Below are 25,279 nucleotides of genomic sequence, written 5' to 3' on the forward strand. Positions count from 1 at the left end.
AAGGTTTTATGAGAACTCTAATAATCTAATATTAATTGTCACATCATTATCAAAAAATGAAAAAAAATGAGAATATTCTTCCCCCACTTTTTTAAAATTAAATTTCAACATTTCAATGTCCAAAAATATACATTTCATAAACAAGAAATGAATAAAGGACTATAACAATTAAACAAAAGAAGTTTACTTTTATAATTATAGATATATGTAAGTATAGCACTTGTAAGTATATGCAAGTATAACACTTACATAATTTTTCAATGGTTAAACATAAAAAATAAAATAACAAACATTCTTACCTCAAAACGATTTACTTTTCGGAATGTAACCGTTGTATGGGATGTACTGTAGGCCATTGTAGAAACTAGGTGTGAAAAATATTAAATGGCCACGTTGTTTTTTAGGGTTTTCATGGCCGGAAGTTTATTAAATTAAAAATCAGGGAACCAACTTAAAAAGTGGAGTGTAGTGGTCGTCTCTATACCAATAAATAGATCGTTTCGAGGTAGAATAAAAATTTGATGGATTTCATTTTTAGGCATTTAATTGTGGGATAATTATTTTTATAAAAAGAAGACATCAATGGAAGACCAAAATAGATCCATACTTTATCTCTCTCTCTCTCTCTCTCTCTCTCTCTCTCTCTCTCTCTCTCTCTCTCTCTCTCTCTCTCTCTCTCTCTCTCTCTCTCTCTCTCTCTCTCTCTCTCTCTCTCTCTCTCTCTCTCTCTCTCTCTCTCTCTCTCTCTCTCTCTCTCTCTCTCTCTCTCTCTCTCTCTCTCTCTCTCTCTCTCTCTCTCTCTCTCTCTCTCTCTCTCTCTCTCTCTCTCTCTCTCTCTCTCTCTCTCTCTCTCTCTCTCTCTCTCTCTCTCTCTCTCTCTCTCTCTCTCTCTCTCTCTCTCTCTGTGTGTGTGTGTGTGTGTGTGTGTGTGTGTGTGTGTGTGTGTGTGTGTGTGTGTGTGTGTGTGTGTGTGAAACACACACACACAGAGAGAGTGAGCGCAAGGACTATTCAATAACTGTCTTGATGTTAGAGCCCATTTTCTTTGATGCCATGATTCTCATTAAATTTCTTACTATATAACGCCTCCTTGAGTGGACCAAATAAGTGGAATTCCAGTAGGGCCAAATCAAGACTGTATCGGAAGTAGCTGGGTGTATCGGATACTTTCCGATGCAATTAGTTTATTGTTTCTCAAGTTAGATTAGTTTATCGTGTAAGGCCGGGCGTTATTGTGACGCAAAATAATGTTTTTGCGCTGAGCTCCAGGACGTTTTTACAAACTGCTGGCTTAAATATCTCGATAACCATGTCACACTAGTTTTTCCTCTTAATTTTTCGCTGATTTTCTAGAAAATCGAAAAAACTGGGCCTTTTGCATCCCAAAAGGTTGTTATCAGATTTTTCTGCTGACGATCGGGTTTGGAATTTTCTACTGACAGATAAACTCGGGTGCTTCCAGTCAATGCTCTTTCTTTTTACTCCGTTTCATAATAGAAAAGCAAAGTCAAGTCTCATCATAGGTTAGATTGGTGTGCAAAATCTATCTTCTTTCTGCTGATATTGTTGTTTCAGATCTCTGCACGTGCGAGGTCTTTGTTTCCTTAGGTGATCTATCAACTATCTTGGAACCCATCTTGTACTTGTTTTACGGTACTTGAGCGCCGAAGGTAATGTTATGAAATGTATCGAGACTTATTTTAATTTTTCAGCTTTAATCTCAACTGTAATATGTCGGTCTTTTTGGATGACATAGTCTCTCTTTTTCCCTTTTTTCTGTTTAGCCTCTGGAACCACCGGAGGCTAAACAGAGGATGCTTTCAGAGGATGGTGTGTATGAATGCAAATGAAGTGTAGTCTTGTACATTCTCAGGTCGACCATTTCTGAGATGTGTGGTTAGTTGAAACACAACCACCAAAGAACACTGATACCCACGATCTAGTATACAAATTCGTATAACTGCCTTTACAAGGAATTGAAGCTTAGAACTCTCGACTTTGAAATCAGCTGATTTGCGATGACGAGTTCACCACTAGACCAACCGGTGTGTAAACAGATTCTATGCGAGTTTTCAAACGTTGGAATTGGAACTTTAAATGGTCATTTAAATCAGTCACTAGTGATACCATCTTCAATTTTTTACCCATTTATAAAAGTTTCTACGGTTCATACAACTTTAGCCGTATTGTTTGGTGATGTGAGAGTACATTTTAACCGGGTTTTCACGTTCGGAAAGTAAAAAATACGGATCACTGCGGCTGTTAAACTAATTGGGAGACATTAAAAGGACTCGGCAACGTAAATGAGATTTTGAGTTATTAACAAAATATTTTAATTAAAACAGCTGATAAAAAAATTATCACAGGGTTACCAACTTACTACTCTGAAACTATCATAATCCTCTTACCAACTATTTTGCTACCACAGCCTATTTGTATCTTTAAATAACCCTCCTCATATATATATATATATATATATGCGTGCGTGTGCTGGGATTTATTTTCGTTAACATCGAATGTTTTCTTTTCTTAACATCTTCGAAACGGGAAAATGTATAATCATTAATTTTGTTATGGTAACTCGTATGCTTGGTAATGTTACTATTAAATTTTAACGCAAAAAAAGTTTGTTTAATCTTTTATACTAAAAGAAAATTCACACTTTAAGGATACGATGACCCGTTTGAAACCCAAGAAAACTATCTCTTCCAGGTTGAAAATTATTGCAGTATTTCCAAAGGATATTTTTATAAGAAACTGTTAGAAGTTAAAAAAACATCACTCATCTAGACATAAAAAATCTACTTGTCTTAAAATAAAACAAATTTTTTTAAAACATTTCAGGGTTTTATAAATTTTCGGCTCTAAAGTGTGGAATCCTATAATGATCGTTTAATAAACTGGAATATTCACAGATTTTTTTTGAATCCGTGGAGGAAAAGGAGAAAGAATTTAAAAAATTAAGAATTTGATTCTTTAACAAATCATTCGGAAACATTTTTTTTCATTAGTTAAGGAAATCAAGTAAAAATTAACCTAAAATAATTCAGTCCAAAACTTAATAATAATTTTTTAATTTACCACCAGGAAAAGGATTAAATTTTAACATCTTTGTAAATACAAAGAACGTTCAACAAAATTATCTCCATCTTATTAGAGTTATGTAATTTTAATTTTGAAAAATTTTAAACATACTTTTTGTATTTTAGAAAGTCTTTTATACTGTTATGCAAATTAAGTTTATATTTAGAAAAATAAATGAACAATAACATTTCGTATAAATTTAGTTGTAAATGCGTTTATAAATTAAAGGATGAAAATTATACATTTCATAAGATGATCATTTTTTTTCTTTTTAATTATAATATTATACAATGTAGAAAAAGTAAAATTTATATAAAAGCAAGAGATATAAATTTTTTAAATTATGTGTTTTACCATATAAAAATAACTTTCTTTAAAATATATCTTGGATTTAAAAAAAATCCATAAAATAAAATGTAATAAACTAAATGAAGAATTAAAAATATGTTCGGGATTTAAAAAAAAAATAAATAAAAACATTCATAGTCTCAATAAACAATTTCTGTAACCACCGTTATGTTGTGACATGGTAACACAAGCACCATTTCTTGGGAAATATAAACAAAATTTGTAATTTTGATAAAAAGTAAAAAATATATATATATATATACACACACACAATAAAAAACTCATCTACCTGCATGTTTGCATACAGTTAATAAAACGGTAAGGGGTAAAATTACAGCTTTAAAAAAAGAGTCCTGTCTACAAAAAGATAATAACCAAACTTCAAGTAATAACCATATGGTCATTCCCCAAAATTGAATAACTAAATCCCTTCCCATCCTTCCTCCTATAATCACTAGTTCTGCAGTTAAAAGGCTAACATTTACAACTCATTCGACTGCGGTTCGGATTCTTTATCGTTTCCATATCATAATGAACACAGCGTGATGTTTACATATATTTTTCAACTGAGACCTCTAGAGGTTAACAAGAACATTTTACTAGTGTGTGTGTGTATATATATATATATATATGTATATATATATATGTGTGTGTGTGTGTGTGTGTGTGTGTGTGTGTGTGTTATCAAACTCTTTCGTGAAGAAAGAAAAATCATTCTAATCACCATCAACAATTTTGATGCAAATTGCTTACAACAAAAAGAGAAGCGAAAACCTGTTTTAACAATAATAATATCTGTTATTATTATATCTACATATATTATAAAAAAAGAGGATGAACAGGAAACGTTTACCTTTGCCATAAATATCTATTATAAATTATTTAAAGTTCCTGTAATAACATTAAATTCAAATTAATATTTTAATGTAAAACAAAAGTATTCAATCATTTATTTTTTTTAGTTGAATTATTATTTTTCTATAGATTTCTTAAAAAATCAAATTATTTTATTTTTTCAATTACTACAAAAAAAAAATCAATAAATAAAAAAATGACATCCACATTTGAAGAGTACTGGTCCAAGTTCAATTTTTAACATTTGTAGTTTTAGAATAATATATAATAATATACTTCATTGGCATATTTTTTTATATGATGTGTAGTTCAAAAAATATATACTTTGTACAATGTTATATTTCTTTTGAACATTGCTGCACAGGGATACAACGGGCACACCCATCTCTGATTAAAGAAGTGCAGGTTCTGTCCCACCAAGGAATATCCAGTACATTTTATTATCAGGTTATGATCCGGCGGTATCTGTTTTAAAATGGACATATTTGGAATTTTTCTATATAATCCCTAATTTTTGTTTTAATGTCTCCGGAATGTAATCAGAAATGATTATTTCGCCATGCACCAGCTGAAAAAGGTGTAGTTAAATTTTTATTGAACAAAAAGTAAAAAAATCACAAAAATATCGATTTTTTTCTTATTTCCTTGATAATTCAATAACTGTTCATTTTAGAGAAAAGATAGAGAGAAAAGAGTTTTTTTATTACATTTTACACACATCATAGATTGCAAATATATTATTGATGCAAAATTAGCAATAACTGTCAAAAAAAGATTTTTTTGATTTTTTTTAGAATACTTATATTATACATATGACCTTCAGATTCTGTCTCAAAAAAACTTTTTTATATAATAAAGAAACACGCGAGATTTCAATAAATCGATCTCATATTTTTTACAAAAGAATTTTGTAATCAAGATTTAAAACAAAAAATGATTTTTCCAAATTGTGTAGAGTGTGAAATATTCTCTAAAACGTAAAAATTGAATAACATATAAAAGAGTCCTCAAACTTTCAAACACATTTTGAAAAAATTAAAATCCTTTAATTATTGAGACCCTATAGAATTTGTAGACATACTTACAATCTTTTTGCTTTTAGACAAAGTGAATATTTTCACAAATTTTTATCTAAATAAATTTTACAAAAATACGGCTAAAAAGTAGTCGAAAAGACGCTTCATTTTTTTAAAAATATGTCTCGATTCGTTAATTATATTTGGAGATATAACCGATCAAAGTTGACCACCACTGTGGAACTTTTGGAATAAATTGTTATCGAACAAATTATAAACCGATATTTTGCAATAATTAGTGTTTGCCAGTATGATATCTGAACATTTTAGCTTGCAAGACGCAGATTTAAAAAAAAAAGAAAAGATTTTTTGGTTAAAACTGCAAGTATGTTAGAAAAATTCCCATAGCATTAAAGTAAAAATTAACGACCATATAGAAAAAGTTCAACCCAAAACAGATACCGCACGGACTAAAGCTATGACGCAAGAAAATAAACTTTATAATAATTTTAAATTAATTCTTTTCTGTTTAACAAACCAATTGTTCTCTAATTTTTTAATTTCATTAAAATTTTTTTTTTAATAAAACCGTTTTATTTCTTAAAGGTTTTATTATTAATGAAAATGTTATGTTTTGTTATGATTCTCTAATTGCAATTTGAATTAAATATTTTGCATTTAGAATGCAAATCATTCTCTTAATTTTTATTTGTTTTTACGTTCTTTTTTAAATAAGTGCTTCTTAATTCTCTGGATAGCCCACCGCGCGCTGGTTTAACTCGTCACAAATCAATTGTTTAACAGCTGATTTTCAAAGTCGAAGGTTCTGAAGTTCGAATCCTAGTAAAAGTTAACTGCTTTTATACGAATTTGAGTATTATACAGTTGATACCGGTGTACTTTGGCGGTTGGGGTTTCATCAACCACACGTCTCAGGAATGGTCGGCCTAAATCTGTACAAAATTCATTTGCATGTCTTACATGTCTTCTCACTTACATGTCACATATATCATCCTCATCTTATTGGGTCGTGAGGGAGTTGCTTATTGGTCACTAGTTGGAACAGATTGCAACGTATAAAAAAGATTTCTAGGTAAGTATATTATGACAACGTAAATTCTTTTTTCCAACAAATCTGTAGAAAAACAGGGGCTACGTATGAACACATCACTACTCCGGTAACCTATACGTTGATGAAACAATATCTATAAAATAATTACAAGACGTAAATAAAATGATGAAGGAAACAAAATAATGATTAGTCGAATAAATATGTTCACCGAACAGTTGTTACTATCATGTTATAAAACTGTTCTGAAAATTTATAAAATATGGCTTATTCTGTTTTTCCACTGAACCCTTTATTTGAGTAGCAGAAAAATATAAATATTATAGTACGGTATTTTTCAGTCCGTGCAAAAATAAAAGAAACAATTTTTCGGGAAAACCTTCTTTATTCTCAAAATAAATAAAAAATTCCATTAAATTCTATCCACTTAGTTGAAGATGATAAAAGTATCCAGACTGGCGATCATGCTATATCTTTTGTCAATTTGTCAATGAGACTGAATTCTGGTTTCCATTATTTATTTATATTATTATTATACAGCTGTTTCAATCTTTTGGAAGATGTAGCCTCTTCAAGTCTAGTTCGACAGATAAGCCTCTAAGCCTTCAACAGTTCTCGCCATGCCTCTTTATCCTGCGCCGTCATTTGCCAGTTGGTTCCAGCCACCCTTCTAATGCCTCTGTTTCATCGGTCTGGTGGCCTGCCTCTTGGCCTTTGTCGCTCTCTTGGACTACACTCAAGGACCGCCTTTGTCCACCTTCCATCACATCTTCTCGCGATGTGCCCTGCCCATTGCCATTTCAGAGCCTTCACTGTTTCCATTATATCATGTACTCTCGTTATGGCTCTTACGTCTTCCGCTCTTTTCCGGCCCCTCCTTGTTTAGCCTAGCATTGACCTTTCCATGCCTCTTTGTGCTGTCCGAAACTTTCCTTTCACGAACTCATTTAAAGTCCAGGTCTCGCATCCGTAGGTGAGTACTGGAAGAACACACTGATCAAACACGGTCTTTTTCAAGACTACTGGCATCTTAGATTTAAACACTTGAATGTCTTCCAAATGATTTCCAGCCCATCCTGATTAACCGGAAAATTTCAGGTCTGATTTCCCCTCTGGTGTTTATTAACTGCCCCACGTAGACATATTCTTCCACATTTTCTAAGATGTTGTCGTCAACATCCTAGAAATGTAATCGTCAATTACTATCTCTCCTGCAGCAGCCCATCTCTTGTACATTACTTTAGTTTTGGTCAAATTCATTTTCAGACCCACATCTCCACATTTTTCTGCAAGATCCTCGATAAGCGATTGCATTTCATCAATATCCTTAGCCAAAAGTACAACATCATCTGCAAACTGGAAGCTTAGAGAATTCTAAGTGAAACGTTATGTATTTAATTCATAAGTTTCTATAGTTATGCTTTAGTTACGCTACAAATCATTCATCTCATCCTCTGAAGTAATCCTTAACTGTGGACTCGGAGGTTAAAAAAAAAAAGTTTGTATAGTTGATTGGTTAACTCAAGAAATTAATAAAGGTAATATTTTTAAGTAAAATATATATTTTTACATTTAAGTTAATATCTATACATTAGAATTTAATAATGAATCTACGTGTAGTATCATTTTCCATATCACAATTTTTCAAGAAAAATGTTTACCCTACACCATATACGAACGCGTGTGAACTTGTAGCACATGCGCCCACAATTAACGGTTTTCTTTAATTTAAACAATGATGGCTAATACATTTTTCATTCATATTTAACCTATAAAATTCTCTAAAATAAAATCGTGCAACATTAAAAAAAAAAAAGAGTGTAATTATTTTAAGATATTGATAATTTTTATTTAATTCTACAAACAAAATATCGGTAAACTATAATTTAATTTTTTAACGGAAATTATATCAACAATATCGTGATAGAAAAACAACGACCCATAACGCTCGATGACAAATAATAGTAATTTAAATATCTAGACCAAGAAGTAAACAAAATATAGTACTATGCAATACCTGTTACATATTACATAAGATCTAATGTCACGTGATTGAATGACAATCAGTTTTATATAAAACCGGTTCGGACAGTCATTCAAAACATAACCTGTATTTTAATATATATATATATATTGTGTTACTTTGACCGATAAAACAAACGATATAATTCAACAAGCAAATTTTATCAAACGAAACCGATGCTTACGGGTCGATCATGGACTCACGGGTGGCGTATGATATAAAATCAAAATAAGTCACAGTTCACAGAGGACGACGTTTAATAGTAAGAAGCCAATTTATTACTCTTATGAAAATAGAAATAATTTCTCTTTTTATAAAAACAACTTAAAAACAAGTAAAAAAAAACACTAAAATATACAATTCGACTCTAAATGAAAAACAATTACCGACATACTTATTAATGTGTCAGCAAATTTATTCTGAAACTGAAGAAGACGCTATTATTTTTTTTTTTTATTTTTCTGTGGTTTTATTATTACAAAGTCGGATTTGTAATATTTTTTAAAATGTATTTTTCTTTTATTTAAAGGTGGGTATAAAAAAATCAAAATTGCTGCCCACAGGAAAAAATATTCTCGTAATAAAGAGTAAAGAGAGAAATCTGTGCCTTAATAAAAATAAGAAGGAAAAATACAGAGAAACAGCGTAAAGATTTTTCTAACATGAGAACGGGTCTTCTGGAATGCGGGATTATCTTATTTTTTCACCCGTAAGTTTTAATTTATATTACAATAATTCAACGATAAACATCGATGACACAATAACAATCGTGCAATTTTAAATCTTCCTGGTCATATACTAATATTGTATAATTACACAATGAAAGAACGAATTTCAAGGAGTAAGATTTTGCACGATGGAGTATTTCAAATCATGACGTTTAATTATCCCCTCTACAAAGAAAAAAAATTAGGATTAAAAAATTCCAGGATTTATATAATTGGCCTGTTGCTGATAGTTCCGATTAGATGGATTAATTCGGATGAAACTTGACACAACGATTCCTGTATATGGGTCAATGATTACATTTAAAATCTTTTAATAGACCTTAATTTAATTTAAATCCCTGGCATGCAAAATATGACCCGATTAGTATAAATTTCCTTATACAGTAGTATATTATACGGCTACACACTGAAACCATCCAGTCGGGACAATTAAAATTATACATACATAATTTTTTTTTCTCTATTTTATTTCTAAAAGTGGTTTCTTCTTTAAGAATGTATTACAGAAAAATTATTCAAGGTCATATTTTTTATTAGTATTTTAAATACTTTCATGAACAGAAAAACTGTGAATGTGCTGTATATTATTACAATAATTGTTTTTATCATTTTTACATAAGGTTTTAAAATTACTATTTTTATTTTTTTACAAAACAGAAAAGAAATAATAATAATAACAAATATAATATATGTATTATAACAATAATAATAATCTATGTTCATCAAATTAATTAAAGAAACCTCGTCCGGTATGCCACAATACAATATAATATAAATATCACTAAATAACACAAATAAATAAATACGATAACAAATATAAAAAGTGAAAGAATTTCACAAGTAGATGAACTCGGAAGGAAGTTATCCAAGTTACCTGTCTGCAGTACAAAATTATGTCAAAGTGATGTAATAAGGTAAGGTAATAATGATGGAGGGGAGAACAAAATGTAACCTTGAATCGTATGGACGGATGTTGTGTCTACTACGCGATGAACTCACCTTGGCCGCTGTGGGTGCACTCCACCCATATTCCACACACACACACACACACACACACACACACACACACACACACACACACACACACACACACACACACACACACACACACACACACACACACACACACACACACACACACACACACACACACACACACACACACACTTTTTCCCTTCAATGAATATAAAAGTTTTATTATTATTTTTGTTTTGTTTGTTACTATACATAGTACTGTCGCATGAATTAATATCACTCATTTAAACAAAATAATTTAATCTGCAACCCTTTCTATTACGCTATTACAATAACATAAGTTTAGATGAAAAGATTTTAACTTTTCATTAAAAAGTGGTGGTACACATTATAATTAATTCATTCCGGGAATCTGTTTGCAACAGCATTACGCGAGAACCAACCGACCGAGTGTTTTCAGAGTATCAAGATACATTAGTGTTACACAAAGAACGATTTTAAGACATAGATTGAGGCCCTAGTCCCCTTAGGGGTGAAATTTTTAATTTAATATATTCATTAAAAAAAACAAAATTAATCCTTTTACTTCATTATATTTCTGTTGCCTTGGTAACATGACTAATTTTTATTTAATGAATATCTGCAAATAATTTAATATTCTCACAACCATGAGAATAATGGACGTATCGGGGGTTTAGAGGCGGAGCCCCCTGTCTAGACGGTTTGCTGAACAAAGCAAGCCTAACCGGCTAGTTTATATGTATAATAAAATTACAATCATAAATCATTTTATCTTAATATTCTATTCTTTATATGAAGAATCAAATCTTGAATTAAAAATTGTGAATCAATTTTTATGACGGAGCCCCTTAGGACTACTCCGTGTCCTACAAGTGATTGGTGTTTAGTAGTAATGTTTCATATAAAGATTTTTATGTGAAAGGGGGTGGAAGAGGGGATAAATAATAAGGGAACATAAAGACATGTTCTAAATTAAAATATCTCATTAAATCTATCACAGTAGTTAGGGGTTCGAACGAACAGAATAAAACATAACACTTTATCAATGAACACTTATTAACTAAGTAATTAAATGCTCGCAAAGAGGTCGAACGCACATAGAAATCACGGAAGAATGGTTAAAAATTATGTTATTGGTACGAAAATCCACTGTGAATTGACTCCAAATCGACTAGCCAGCTCCTGTATATCAGACTAAGCTTCGAGCGAACTACAGGAATTCTAAAAGGGTCAAGAATGACTTTCTCGAATACACGGTTCAAAGAAAACACTCTGGCATTCAGTTCCAGGAAGCTCCATTAAAAAGCGGTTTCCGACAGGCCGACGTCAGCTCAGTCTCATTGTCTGTCCGTCTCATACTACAATAATTTTGAAACTAGTGGCAAAATGCCTAAGCGTCTTAAATTAAATATAATAGGCACGAAATTCAACTCGTAAAATTTACTAGAAGGTAATTAATTACTAGTTCTTTTATTTTGATTTTACTTATTTTTCTTGTTGCTTAATTTTCTTAAATTTTTATTTATTTTATCTTCCTGGAACGCCCACGGAGTCTTTAGAGGTTATGGAGCCACTACTCTATTCGAACAATTTCTGATATTCTCAACAAAGCAGGAAAACTGTATCTACATCCATAACATAGTAATTAGGAAACAGAGATCAAGGGGAAAAGAGTGAGCACTGAGAAAGCTTCATCTATCAGGGCAAGAAAATACAATGGTCTTACGAGACAAAATATCGACCTAGAGAAAAACTTTTTACTTGTTCCAGATCCCTTGTTCCCTGATCCCTCGGAAATAGTATTAAAAAAATTCCTTTCGGAATTTTGGAGTTAGATTTCACCGGTGCTAAGTAGGGGATAAAAAATATTTCCACCTTAAAGTTAAAAAAAACTTCAAATTTAGTCAGTACGACAACGGTTGCATATAAAAAAAAGTTTCACGTGTTTAGCATACGACAAGCCCCGTCTTCTTACAATCCCAACAATAATTTGGTCTTCCCATGCCGTAAGGGTTTGTCGTATCAAACATTTTTTCACACAAAAGTTTTAGGTAAAGTTTAGAGGACTAACGACCATTTTAAACCGATTCGATACTGTTCCTATTAAGGAAGGTATGATTTTTTTGTCTTCAAAATTCTATTTTTTCTACCCCCTGGGCCAATGGTTGGTGATATCAAAAAAACTTTACGTTGGTAAGTTTTAGGGCCTTATCCAAAGATGAGTATGATCTTTAAACGAATTTGATATTTTACTTAATAAGAAAGTTATAGCAAATTTTGTTTTTTCGAAAAATCCCCCCATGGTCCGATTTTGTCCATTAACAAACTCAACCGAAATTTTGGGCCATTATATTTTATGAATCAATTTGATAGTGTTTGTCGCAAAATTACGGCAGTTATCGTGTCCACAAGAAAGTGAAATATATATATATATATAAAACTTTTGAACTGACGGTGGTTTTGGGGTCTGAGGGATGTTAAACGCGAAGATATGTCGAAATTTTCCGAATGTCAAATCATGGTACCCATTTACAATAGGTAGCTTTCTAATGAAATATACCTAATATAAAGAGGTAAAAAAAATAATAATAATAAAATTTATATATACATATTCAAATCTGAATATATCTACTGATATATGTATATATACATGTATGTAAAAAATATCGGGTAATTTTTACTCGAATGGAGGAAATATATTACCGATCAATGATGTTATGTCCATCAGAATTAAAATAGTTACCGGATTTAAAAAAAAAAATAATCTCGTAATTGAGGGAATATAGAATTCCACATTCTTGGTTAATTATCTGAGATATAAACTGTTCCAACATGCTGTCCGCGACTACATAAGAAGAGAGCTAACAGATGTATGAGAAAACTATAATTTTATTTTCTAGTCTTCGATCCAGATCATGTTTTCCATATATAATATTTAGAAAATTGATTTTTATTCACGTCAGTGTAACGTTACTAAATTATTAGTTTTAAATATCTGTTCAGTTTCGATGTATGAAAAAAAAGGGTAAGTAAAATAATAAAAAGCTTCAAGGAAAACAACTTTATCGATGTTTGATGTGGAAATTTTTTAGTAGGAGTGACGAAAACTAGAATTTTTGTATGCTTCGAAACAGAAATTTTTCTGTACCGCTTTATTTTAGAGAAACACGATAAATTAAAATCGGTAGTATTTTTATTTTAAAACTGTGATAATCAAAGTTCATCCATGACAATCGGAGCTTTACTAAATTGAAAGACCCCTTATTATAAAATACAACATAGACATCTGATATGTCAGACTCCATGAATTTAATGAGTCTTCTTTTCTGTTTTAAATTTAATTTTCTTTTGCATCTGTTATCAAGTTTTTGTTGTTTAATAAATGTTTTGTAAAACTTTACAGATCTGAAGTTTTTATAAAAAAAATAAATTTGCTTAAATCGGGACTCTTGGAAGTCGTATTTCTACATATGTATAATAGTCATTGAATCCGTATTTTTTAAATTATAACTAAAGAGGTACCGCAAATCATAAACCACAAATATATAACTTCATGAAAGCGTAAAAGACTGTGCACACTTATTAAAATATTTGTAAACTATCCTGAAAATAAACAATAGACCTACATTAAAAAAATTAAAAATCGTAAAAAATATACGAAACGAATTTTTATGGTGTAGATAATACAACAATAAAAAAATAATTCGTAAATCTAAGAAAATATTTCTTTTATTCAAGTATGTAGCAATGCATTAATTCCAAGAAATAACATACAAATAGAGACAGGAAATAAAAAAGAATAATAATAATAACGATAGGGTATTAGGTGAGTTTTATCTGTCCTTGGAGTAGTTACCATAGCAACACGATAACTATTGTAACAGTGGGTTTAATGAAACAGTTCATGTGTAACTGTCATGATATCCACTTCGTGCGTACATCGACATTAGATTAACATAACATATTGTGGGTAGTAGTTAATGTAGATAATTAAAATGTAAAGTAATCTTTAATAAAACGCATTATTTATTTAGAAATTATAAGAAGAAATTAAATTACCGTATTTTGTGACAGAATTTTTTTAAACTTTTTTTTTGGAAAATGTTTCAAATTATATTTAAAAAAATGTTTCCCATGAAACATTTTACTAAAATGGATCCCGAACATCGAAAAGTGGCTTTTCCTGAACAGAGGCGGAAAAATTTTAACAAAAACAGCTGTTTATTTAAAAAAAAAATATATATATATTTTATATATAAGATAATAATAACGATATATATATATCTTTTCAAGATCACTTTTAGAATTTTAATTAACGTTATCATCGTAAAGTGCTGTAACAGTAAGGAATGTTTACGAAGGAGTCAGGATAATACACCTACCAGCAATAACCCTACACTGAAAGTGTGACCGAACATTTCTTGGCAGAACCTGGAATAGTATTTAAAAAAAACACTTTTGGAGCTAGTGGCAACAGAATGACTAAGCGTCTTCATTCTGTTGAGAAGACGCGAAATTCAACTTGGAGAATTTACTAGAATATAATTTATAGGTCTTTTATTTTGATTTTACTTTTTGTTTCTTATTCTTTAGTTTTATTCTATTTTTTATTTATTTTATTTCCTGGAGCGGCCGCGGAGCTTTAGGGGTTGAAGTACAACTGCTCAACCAGAACAATTTCTGATATCCTCAAAAAGGATCAAGCAGGAAAATTTTACCCTACATACGCAACATGGTAATTAGTAAACAAGAGAACAAGGGAAAAGATAAAGAATGAGCAGTGAAAAAGCTTCATCTATCAAGGCAAGAAAATACAATGATCTCACGAGACAAAAAATCTATCCAGAGAAAAACCTTTCGCTTCTTCCAGGTAGCGAACCCTAATCCTGTTTACCGTAACGGATTTTAATAAGCGGATCGAATAATTAAAAAATGGTTACGCATGAAGATAGAGCCGGACATTCGTCTACGACTACAGTTGACAACATTAAGCGCGTGTCATGAATGGGAAGTTGTCCTTTAGCCGATCTAGTTAATTCCGAAGAGCCGAATACCACCGTTCAAGGCCCATACGATATAATGCTTGTAGAATCCTCTATAATAAACTCTTTCTTTTGTAGTTAATGGTTCCTTCCTTTCCCGACAACCAACTCTTTTTACCCTTAATTTCTCCTTCCCCATTTTAAACGAGATAAGTAAACATCTGACCCGGTTTTCATCGTGCTAAGCATAATAGAACCAGTAGCATACGTTTATACAATCTGGTAGAAAGAGAGCTACTGTGAACTGATAGATTTGTGAAATTCTTCTGGCAGAAAGCTGCATGATAAGCCGATACCCGAACAGCCTATGGATAAAGCCGGACCACCTAATCATCCTTACCTTAATCGTTAAAATATATGTAGAAGCGTCTCTGAGATTGTAATAATAGAATTTTATAACAAAATATAATAAATCTGATAAGTTTGGCAAAACATTAATTATTTCTTCTTTTTTTTACAATATAACAGCTCAAACTCAAGAGTACTTTTCGATGGCCAAATTTTAGGTATGGATGAGTCAAAAATTATCCGTAATGTATTTCCATTTGCGTTTCTGTTGGCAACAGCCGTTATCTCACGTAGAAGTTATGCCATTTTTCTATCCTAACATGTAGCTTTTAAGCTGATAAGCCAGTTCTATTGTATCAACAGTAATGTTAGATGTCTCCCTTTTCGTCTGCACTAAAAAAGAAGCGCGGTTAGTAAAACTTTTTTTGTGGTCTAAAGGTATATCGGGGAGAGATCAAAATCTAAGAAAGACTTTTAGTATATTATTGGAACAGTGTTCACCGTAACGGATTATCAACAAGCGGATCGAATAATTCAAAAATGATTACACATTATAGAGCCGGGCATTCGTATATGATTACAACTGACAAAATTAATTACAACATTAACGCGTGTCATGAATGGCAAAGACAAAAGGGAGAAACATTTAGCCCGCTATGATAACAGAGACAATTTCTTGGATGGAATAATCACTCGTGACGAAACAAACGTCTATACCAGTTATGAAAGTAAACACCAGATAATGAAATGAATAAATTCATTATAGCTTTTCAGGAAAATTGATATTAAAAGTTTTTTACGATTGACAAGGCCCAGCATTGGAATATTATCAGTAAATAGGCTCGAGAATAAACAAGAATCGTTATTATGAAATGCTTATCGAAAACGGGACGTTTAAAATTTTAAGCAAATACGAAAAAAACCTGTCAAAACTGTTTTGTCTTAAGACAACCCCCATCTACATACTGTTACCCACACGAATGTCACTCTCCAGAAAATAAAGTTTGATATCGATTCACCCTTCATATCGTCCCGATCTAGCCCATTAAAAGAGACATTAAGAAACCGTCAATTCACTTCCGACAAAGAATTCAAGTGGTCCAGTGAATACGCACGTGGACTACTGCTAAACTAAAAAAATTCTTTCTAAGGGTATAAAGAATTTTTGGAACAATGGTAATAGAAATGCGTTGAAAAGTAGAGGGGACAATATGTTGAAAAATAACGTTTTATTATTTTTTATTTTTAGTGGAATAAAATTTATAGGTAAAGGGCGTACAATTATTGATTCACCCTCGTTTTAACAGTAATAAAATAAAATTAATAGTAAATATTCTAAAATTTGATTCTATATCAGTAATGCTTCAAATAAACAATAACCAGACACTGAAATATTTATTAAAGTACACGTTCATAACTACCTTAATAAATTGATTTCAAATTGAAACGTTAATTATGGGCCTCCTATTTATTTCAATTTTAATCGTAATCAATGTAACATATTAAAATATGAATAGTAATAACAACATTCCAAACTAAGTTAATTTTGTAGTAACCTGCAATTTGAAATGAAATGAAACACGAGATGAATTGTTTCATTTTAAAGTTATTACTATCTACGGAACATTCAGTTTTCATATACTTTGAGGTACAGCATTACATAATAAAGCTTGAGATTTTTTTTTCGTACTAATTTCTCTAACTGATATTATTAATCTCTTCATAACCCTCACTAATATCAAATAATGAACTAAGCATAGACGTGTGTATTAATAAAATGTCAATACAGATAATATTTTTTAGTATTAGATAACTTAATAAAATTTCCGCTTAAAAATACTATAGTCCAATGATGCTTAATTTAAATTTATATGTACACAAAAACAAATACATAATAAGTTTTTACTAATTACCTTCTCTTTCGCCCATCCAACGTGTATTTGGCAGATTTTGCAGTCAAAGAGCCCTTGCTTTGATCTTCTGATCACTACTGAAAAAACAACTAAACCACTTTCACACTCCTTCCACTTAAACCAGAAAAGGGGACGAACGAGGAACGTTCCATACACACGCGGAGTAAAAAACCAACCTACCTTCCACCAGCACGCCAGGGTCGGCACTGCGAGAGAAACAGTGCTCTCTCCCTCGCATACAGCTCCCTATGTGTGCATGCGCACAACAGACAAACAACCGCTGGAACTGTGAAGCTCACAGTTCCATACAAAGATTTGTGTAAATTTTTCATAAACAGGGTGATGGCTACTGACATTAAGCTTAAGGATTTTATATTTTACAAGTATAAAGAAAGAATTAAAGAACAAAGGACTCAACACATTAAATGGTATTGATAATATCAAGTGGAAGTGAAATATAAAGTGGGAATGCTGCAGGTCCACAGTGTCTATACGCGAGCCGTCACTGAAAACTTTCCTCAGTGACGTGCCCTAGCGGTACCGTGATAATTTAATCAATTATTCGCACATATCAGTAGCATATCTTCAGTAAAGTATTAAACCAGATACCTCCAAGATGGCCCATTCAAAAAATATTTGATGACCGTACCCTGGGTAACAGATATACGAAAAGGTTAATAATTATTTGTTAATGCCGCCTCCGAGAAGTTATTGAAAATGTTTTCTGAATGAAGACACAAAACATTTCGAATTTATAATCGCTTAATTCAATCAAGACCAGAAAATGTGGAAAATTTAGTTTTGGCAATTTGTGTTAAAGACATAATTTTATTAATAAGTATTGTGGAATTACAGACAATTCCGAAATAATAAAAAACATGATGCCTAACAAAAAGTAATACTCAATGAAGGAGGGAAATTTATCACGAGATGCTTTTCTTTTAAGAGATTTTTATAGATTACTTCAGAAGTTGGACGTGTACCGTTGCAACAATACCATTATTAATAAGCGATTGTAAATAAAATTACTCTGAAAAAATCGTATTAATTTGTATCGATCTAAATTAGATCTATAAGAAATAAAACACTGCGTGTACTTACCATCGGTTTTCGTTTTGTTAGGTATCTCATTCAAAACTTTCCCTTTATAAATTGCATCCATGATTTTATCCCTATCATAAATTACACAATTTCGCTAAAGTAGTTCAACCAATTTTTCATAATTTATAATTATAGTATTAAATAAAGAAATAAGTAATAAACTTTGAATTGAAAATCCATCCGATTACCTATAAACAGGAGGCTGGTAGCTCTGTCCCATTAGTGGTGATATTTGAGAAGTATGAGTAGTTGATAGGGTTCCTTAGGAACACCTCTGCGGGGGTGCATAAGAGAGTGATCCCAAAGCTTACCGAGTTTAATCTGCTTAGCCAATGGTTTTGAGGCGCTTGCATCTAGGCCTGCCGAAATTAGGAGGTCTTGATTAAGGAAATTGTTTCTGTTCTGTTCGAGCAAAGCGAAAATAGTACGCCGAGATGTTAAAGGAAGCCCCAGTAAACAGGGAACCTGGCCCGTAAAAAGCAGAAGGTTATCTTTTTGACTAGCAAAGAAGTCTTCACAAAGACAAACGAAGAGATCAAGGAAGATTTTCAGGTTCCCCTTCAAAGCAAAAGGTCTAACTTGAAGGCCTCGTGTCACTGTTTACGACAAATATCGCCTGTCTCAGCAGGTTTTGTCTAACACTGGCATACCTGATGCCCAACAGTAACACGGTGTTTTTGAGGTTGGGCCTGGTGTCTTCCTCAAATATTTTGAGAGGGTAGGTTGTTTGTTGAGTTTTCCTCTTGTGTAATCAAGAAGTGAAGAATATTCACGTTCAGAGGTGTTTCAAGAAGTTGTAAATTCAGAAGCGCTATTACAGGCAAAATGAGCTAAATATACAACTTAGTTACAACAACAATAGAGACGGCGGCTCACAGGTACGAAAGACAGTATCTAAAGGTCGTCTGAAGGGCAGAGTGTTATGACCTTTGCTCTGGATTGTTGAATTTAACTCTTTGTTGCGGGTGAGATTACCACATCAACCTCGGGACTCTAAACTGTAATTGTACTTTATTAAAGACAATAAATTTTCGTTGACTGACAAAATTTTCTTATCGATCTAAGAACTGATAAGAACTTAATCATTAGACAACCATAAATGCGTGCTACTTCTACAACATGAAAAATATATTTAAACAAATTAAAAGTTGATTGGTCACCCATAATCTTATTTAATTAAATACAGCGTAACGATGTTTAGTCCTTTATTTCCATACCTTGTTTTCTCTTTTTTAGTTCAATTTATTGTCGTTTTGTTTTTAATTTTTTGACAGTCGTATTTTTTTATTTTTATAATTGTTTTTATTGCTTAATTTATAATGATCATAAAGAATAATTCACGATTCCAAAACTTATGTATATAACGTATTTAACATACTGAACCAAATGAGAAAACTGTAAATATTTCAATTTATTTATTCAGTTGGCGTATACCAATCTAAACTTACAAATTTCTCAAGGAATAAAGTTCCTCGACAGACTTTTTATCGTGCGAATCATACAGTAATTTTCTGGGATCCAAACAACTAATGGCTAAACTCTCAAATTATCCACGCGACTCAGTGCTACGTAGGCCTGGCCCTTAGAAAAGACGTGAATACTCATATTTACGATAAAATATATCTAAGGTAGTCCCCTGTTATTTTTGCACCGTCGCTGTTCAGCACAATATTAGTGGCAGTATACGCCATCCCTCTGTGTCCTGTCGCCCTGGGACAGAGGGACAGTAAAGCATCAAATTCGACAACAGCGGGCACGATCCTCAATCCGATGCAAACAGCATTACCTCTAATGGTACTGTCATCAAACACTACAAAGACCGTTTCTGGGAGCTAGCTGGTCACGGCGTAGCGCAGGCCACAGAATGTTTCTGAACAAATGACCTAATTTTTGTTCTTTTTCGGTTCCATAGTGATTTTGTATTATACAAGCCAATACCCCGTTTGAATTTTGAAAATCGGAAGATCGATTGCGAAGATATAACAACATTTCCGAATAAACGTGATCTGTTACATCGTAAGTGTCATGATGCATGAAAAAGTTAGCCTTCAATCTTCTAACAAATACCCAGTTTGAACTTTGAAAATCGGACGATTTTAATTTATTCATTCAAATCCAGAACCTTTGCTCTGGAATGTCGAATTTAACTCTTTGTTGCGGGTGAGATTACCACAACAACGTCGGGACTCTAAACTGTAATTGTACTTTATTAAAGAGCTCTGAATAGTAATTATTCTATATTTTAAGAGATATTATCAGAGCACCCCATTCACCTCCCAAGACAGCGCCCCAGGGGCATCTCTTTTGTTACAAGTTGATGGTGATGACTGGTTTAGCCTCAAACCGGGTGCTCCCATCACCTAATTACTCTAGCCTCACACGGAGTTATCACGGGAAGTCCACTATTATTAAAAATAAATTTCTATTAAACAGAGATTTTTAAAATTTATTTAATGTTATTTTATTTTATTTAACGTAAATTTAATACTATTATTTTTGTAATATTATTCAATCGATTTTTTTTAACCGGACCACCGTTAGGTCTTGTTTCAGAGCATGAGATGAATGACAATCTTTGTAGCAAGTGAAAATGATACGCCTGACCAGGATTCGAACCCGGGACCTCCGGATGAAAGGCCGAGACGCTATCACTCGCACCACGGAGACCGGCTCATTCGATTGATTTCAATCATTCTGTTCAAACCCAGCTAACAGAATTAGAGGATCACAGTTCACAGTTTATTAATTCAATTTATTAAGGGTTATAAAGCCTATGATACTCACGGTAAAGAAAGGATTCCAATGCGGGGTCATACATCTAAATCGGTTCAGTCATTGCGGTGCTACGGTGGAAAAAGCATACATACATACAACCTAAATATATTAAACTCCTTTTTGGGCAATCGTGTAATAAACTGAAAATTTTATCTGTAAAATTTCCAAAATGGCCATTATTTTTTTTTTTATTGTTAATAGATCCGTACATATTAGTTTTATGGAATAATGTTTTATTAGATAAATTCTTAAGCTTTTATTGAAAACAAATGACACCACATTTATTCAAATTGATTAATTAAACAACTGCGTTATGAATGAAATTATTAAAAGTTGGACGTAGAAATGACTGAAAACAAGCATAAAATTGTCAGATAGCACTCGTAAAGACAAGCGGATAAGGTGGAACTCGATTTTACATTTATTAGTCTCTTGTGATATTATTAAACAGATTTTATATTAAAGCCAGAAATTTAAATAAAATGTTTTCTTTTAAGGAAAATATACAATGGATAATTAATTTTTACGTGAAGTAAAATTTAAAGAAGAAAACAGAACAAAAAGCTTTAAATAATTATTAATAAAAAAAAATAAAAACTAACAATATAAAAAATTCTAAACAAAAAAAGACAAAGAATCAAAAAGAGTATAAAAAATAAGAAGAAATCCAGCTCTCAATCGTTCAGGTTGATAACCTAAACCAAATACCACAAAAAAACAGAGGAATTAAACTACACATAAAAAAATAATGAATAAATAAAATAGAAAAAATGTAATTAAAATTTAAACCACAAAACACAATAAAAAAAAGAAAAAGAACATAAAACAATTTTTTATAAATTGAGCGCTGCAGTAACATCTACATTCGGTACCAGCTAGTGAAATATCACCAGAACCTAGGTCCACTAGGACCACAATGTAGAAACCGATTTCTAAAACTGTTTACTAGAGATTTTTATCTAAAATCTTATTCCAAAATTGCTTCCTATTTGTATTTCATAATATATTTCATCGATTTTAAGAAAAAATAATAGTCATTATTTAGCTATACTTTTGTAAATTTACTTCCTTAATTTAAAATTTCTTTCAGAGCAATATTTAATTCTTCACCTTCTTTACTACTGCAACATTTTATTAAATTTGTATTTTTATTAGTAATTTTGTAAATATTTTATGAAAATATCATAAATTCTTCATTTCATAAAAACAATCATAATATTTCTTTCTTCACAAAACACACTTTTATCAATAATTAATATATCTACAGATTACACCACTAGATGCAATCACGGAATGCGCCATCATCATCAAATGAGAGACCAGGAACCAAAGTTCATATAATAAAGGCGACCAATAATGTTGTACTACTATACACAGTAGGTGATCAAAGTCGTTAGATGTATATATATATAAATGTATGTACAATAATTTAACAAAGGCCAATAACAGTAACAAAACAGTAGTTGTCCATTCATGCGGAATCACACACTTGCCAATTATATGACATACTGCAATTATGCATCCCTTTGTACAACATCAGTTACTTGTGCTTCTATTACTCGTACTCGTTATTAAAATACGTACCGACGAAATTAAAAACTGTATCGTTTGTTTAATATATATATATACACACGTCGATTCGGTCGGTTGTTCATTACTAATGCAATTTGTTTGGGTTTTTTTTTTACAGTTTTGTTCTGGAGGACCTTATCGAAAAATCAAACATACATTTTTACTGATTGTTGATATATCATCAATTTCATATATCAATCTGAATGTTTATCCGTAACACAAAATATATTCTTTGATGCATTTCAAAACAGTAATTAAATTACCAGTACGTACTTTTTTCCAGTATGCGACTTTAACTTTTATTATATTTAACAAACTAAACAAAAACATATGAAACAAAAGAAATATCTTTTTAAAAACTGTCGGTTGCTACAAATTTATCTAATTAATTTTTTTTTATTCAAACAAAAAATTATTTAAACGGAAATCACATTGTAAATAATAAATAAAAAAGTTCAACTTTATAGTCTTAATTTCATATTTATCAACAAAAAAAAATCTGAGTGGACATCACATGACTTCCTTGTAAATCTATTAAATCACATAATAAAAAGGACATTAACACAATTACATTGTGGTGGACACCACACTGCATCACATTTTTTGTGGTGTCCCTATCAGCACTTCATATTAGTTTATATATCAATTTTGTATCACGTCGTTGAATTACTTATGTGGTGTAATTGAGAACGTGTCGGATCCGTAACCATACACACATCGGTTCGAATCAGTCTTAATGTACATACATTTTTTTTTATAACTTAAATATATTGATTTATTAATAATTATTAACTTCTATAAAAATGTTTGAATTAAAATGAAAAGTAAATAAACTCTTGTTTCACAAATAAATTCTGGTTTTTTTTTTCATTTTTTTATTGTTATTATTGAAGTACTGTTTATTGTAATTTTTATTTTACAATCAGAGGTTAATATAATAAATCAATGTATTTAAATTTAAAAAAAATATTTGTTCATGAAATCGGATTCGAACCGATATGCCATCCACTTAAAATATCTAAATATTTCATTATTTAACATTTTATTAGGCTATAACTTTGGAATCAATAAAAACAAGTACCATTTATGATAGATCGTTGAAAATTTCTCAATGAGGGCTTATTACTGCAGTTAAGAAAAAGTCCAAAATCCAAATCATTTTAAATTTTGGGGTTTTTTGATCCAGTCAATTGCAATCAAAACGGGAGGTGTACAACTAAATGTTACAGCAATTTATAAATCCAAAATTTCAACATTCTACGGCTAATACCTTTTGATTTATGCGAGACGTACGTACAGACGTCAGACCGAAACCAATCAAAATGGAATCAGGGATGGTCAAAATGATGTTTCTGTTAAAATCTGAAAACCCAAATTTTTCGCGATCACAATACTTCCTTTACTTCGTACAAGGAAGTAAAAAAAAAAAAAAAAAACACAATCTGTGGCAAGAATAAACTACGAAAATTTGACCAATCAAAATAAAATATTATGAACCAAAGGATAAGAAATTAGTTTATAAAATAGAATCTTCCATCCCGACTTAGTCAGCGCTGTGTACAGAATTTTAAAAATTGGAAATAGTTTTTTAGTGATTATGAGTAGTGGGCTGTTGCTCTCAGTTATTCCTATTCACAGCTTACCTGATAAAATATATTAATTTGAATGTATGATAATCTATATAAATAAAAATGTAAATGTTCGTTTATTCAAAATCTTAAATCTCCGAAAGTTTTTTACAGATTGCTTTGAAATTTTGACACAACGTTACATTTGAATACTCGCGTTTTTATATACCTACTATTGATATATCTAAGATGTCACACTTGTGACAGGTAAAAACATGTTTAAAAAAACTTTTGATGTCCAGAATCAATATCTTAGGTTTGGCTAATTCGTTCTGGAATATCCTATATAATGCATTGCTTTTTACGAGAAAAAGGGAACACATCATTTGTTGTTTTACACTATTACAATCTTTCTGATGGCTATGACGTATGTAATTCCCTGAGATCTGGAACAGTTAGAGTAGATCTTTATAAGAATAATGAATTTCATACACCAGTCTCTATATTGAACCGACAGAAAGAATTAGTTGTTGCATTAAACGGTTAAAATGGCGTTAAAAATATTTATTATGCCAAAAAAAGGGTCACTTATTCTTAAACAATAATAATATTCACCTTTACCAGACAACAGAACTGTGTTTTTATAACTCAACAATACATCGGCTTACGAGAAAGAGGTTTATTATATATATATATATATATATATATTTCCGTTGCCATTTTTAATAAACTGAAGAACCATTATCTTTGTACAATTTTTTTTAAAAAACAAGTAAAATATTTTCTTTTACGGATTGAATGTTTATGAATGAATGATTCTGATTGAATTGATTCTCTGTTGATGAATTTTTAAATACTAAAGGGTAAAAAAAAAAAATTATCTGCTTTTCGTTCAAAGTGT

At 31.2% G+C, this 25,279-nt stretch overlaps 1 protein-coding gene across 2 annotated transcripts in view; it reads right to left on the reverse strand.

Moving 5' to 3' along the window:
- heca (hdc homolog, cell cycle regulator) overlaps positions 1–25,279 on the reverse strand; it is a 550,635-nt gene that overhangs the window by 417,223 nt on the left and 108,133 nt on the right. The window contains exon 4 of one of the 2 annotated variants that reach the window (XM_075358855.1): positions 7,576–7,599. The exons of the other annotated variant lie outside the window; for it this stretch is intronic. Within the exon in view, the coding sequence (XP_075214970.1) occupies positions 7,576–7,599 (24 nt within the window). The remainder of the gene's footprint in view (positions 1–7,575; positions 7,600–25,279) is intronic. 2 annotated transcript variants of the gene reach the window in all.

The sequence above is a fragment of the Lycorma delicatula genome, chromosome 3 (assembly GCF_047948215.1).
Source record: "Lycorma delicatula isolate Av1 chromosome 3, ASM4794821v1, whole genome shotgun sequence".
Taxonomy (NCBI): domain Eukaryota; kingdom Metazoa; phylum Arthropoda; class Insecta; order Hemiptera; family Fulgoridae; genus Lycorma; species Lycorma delicatula.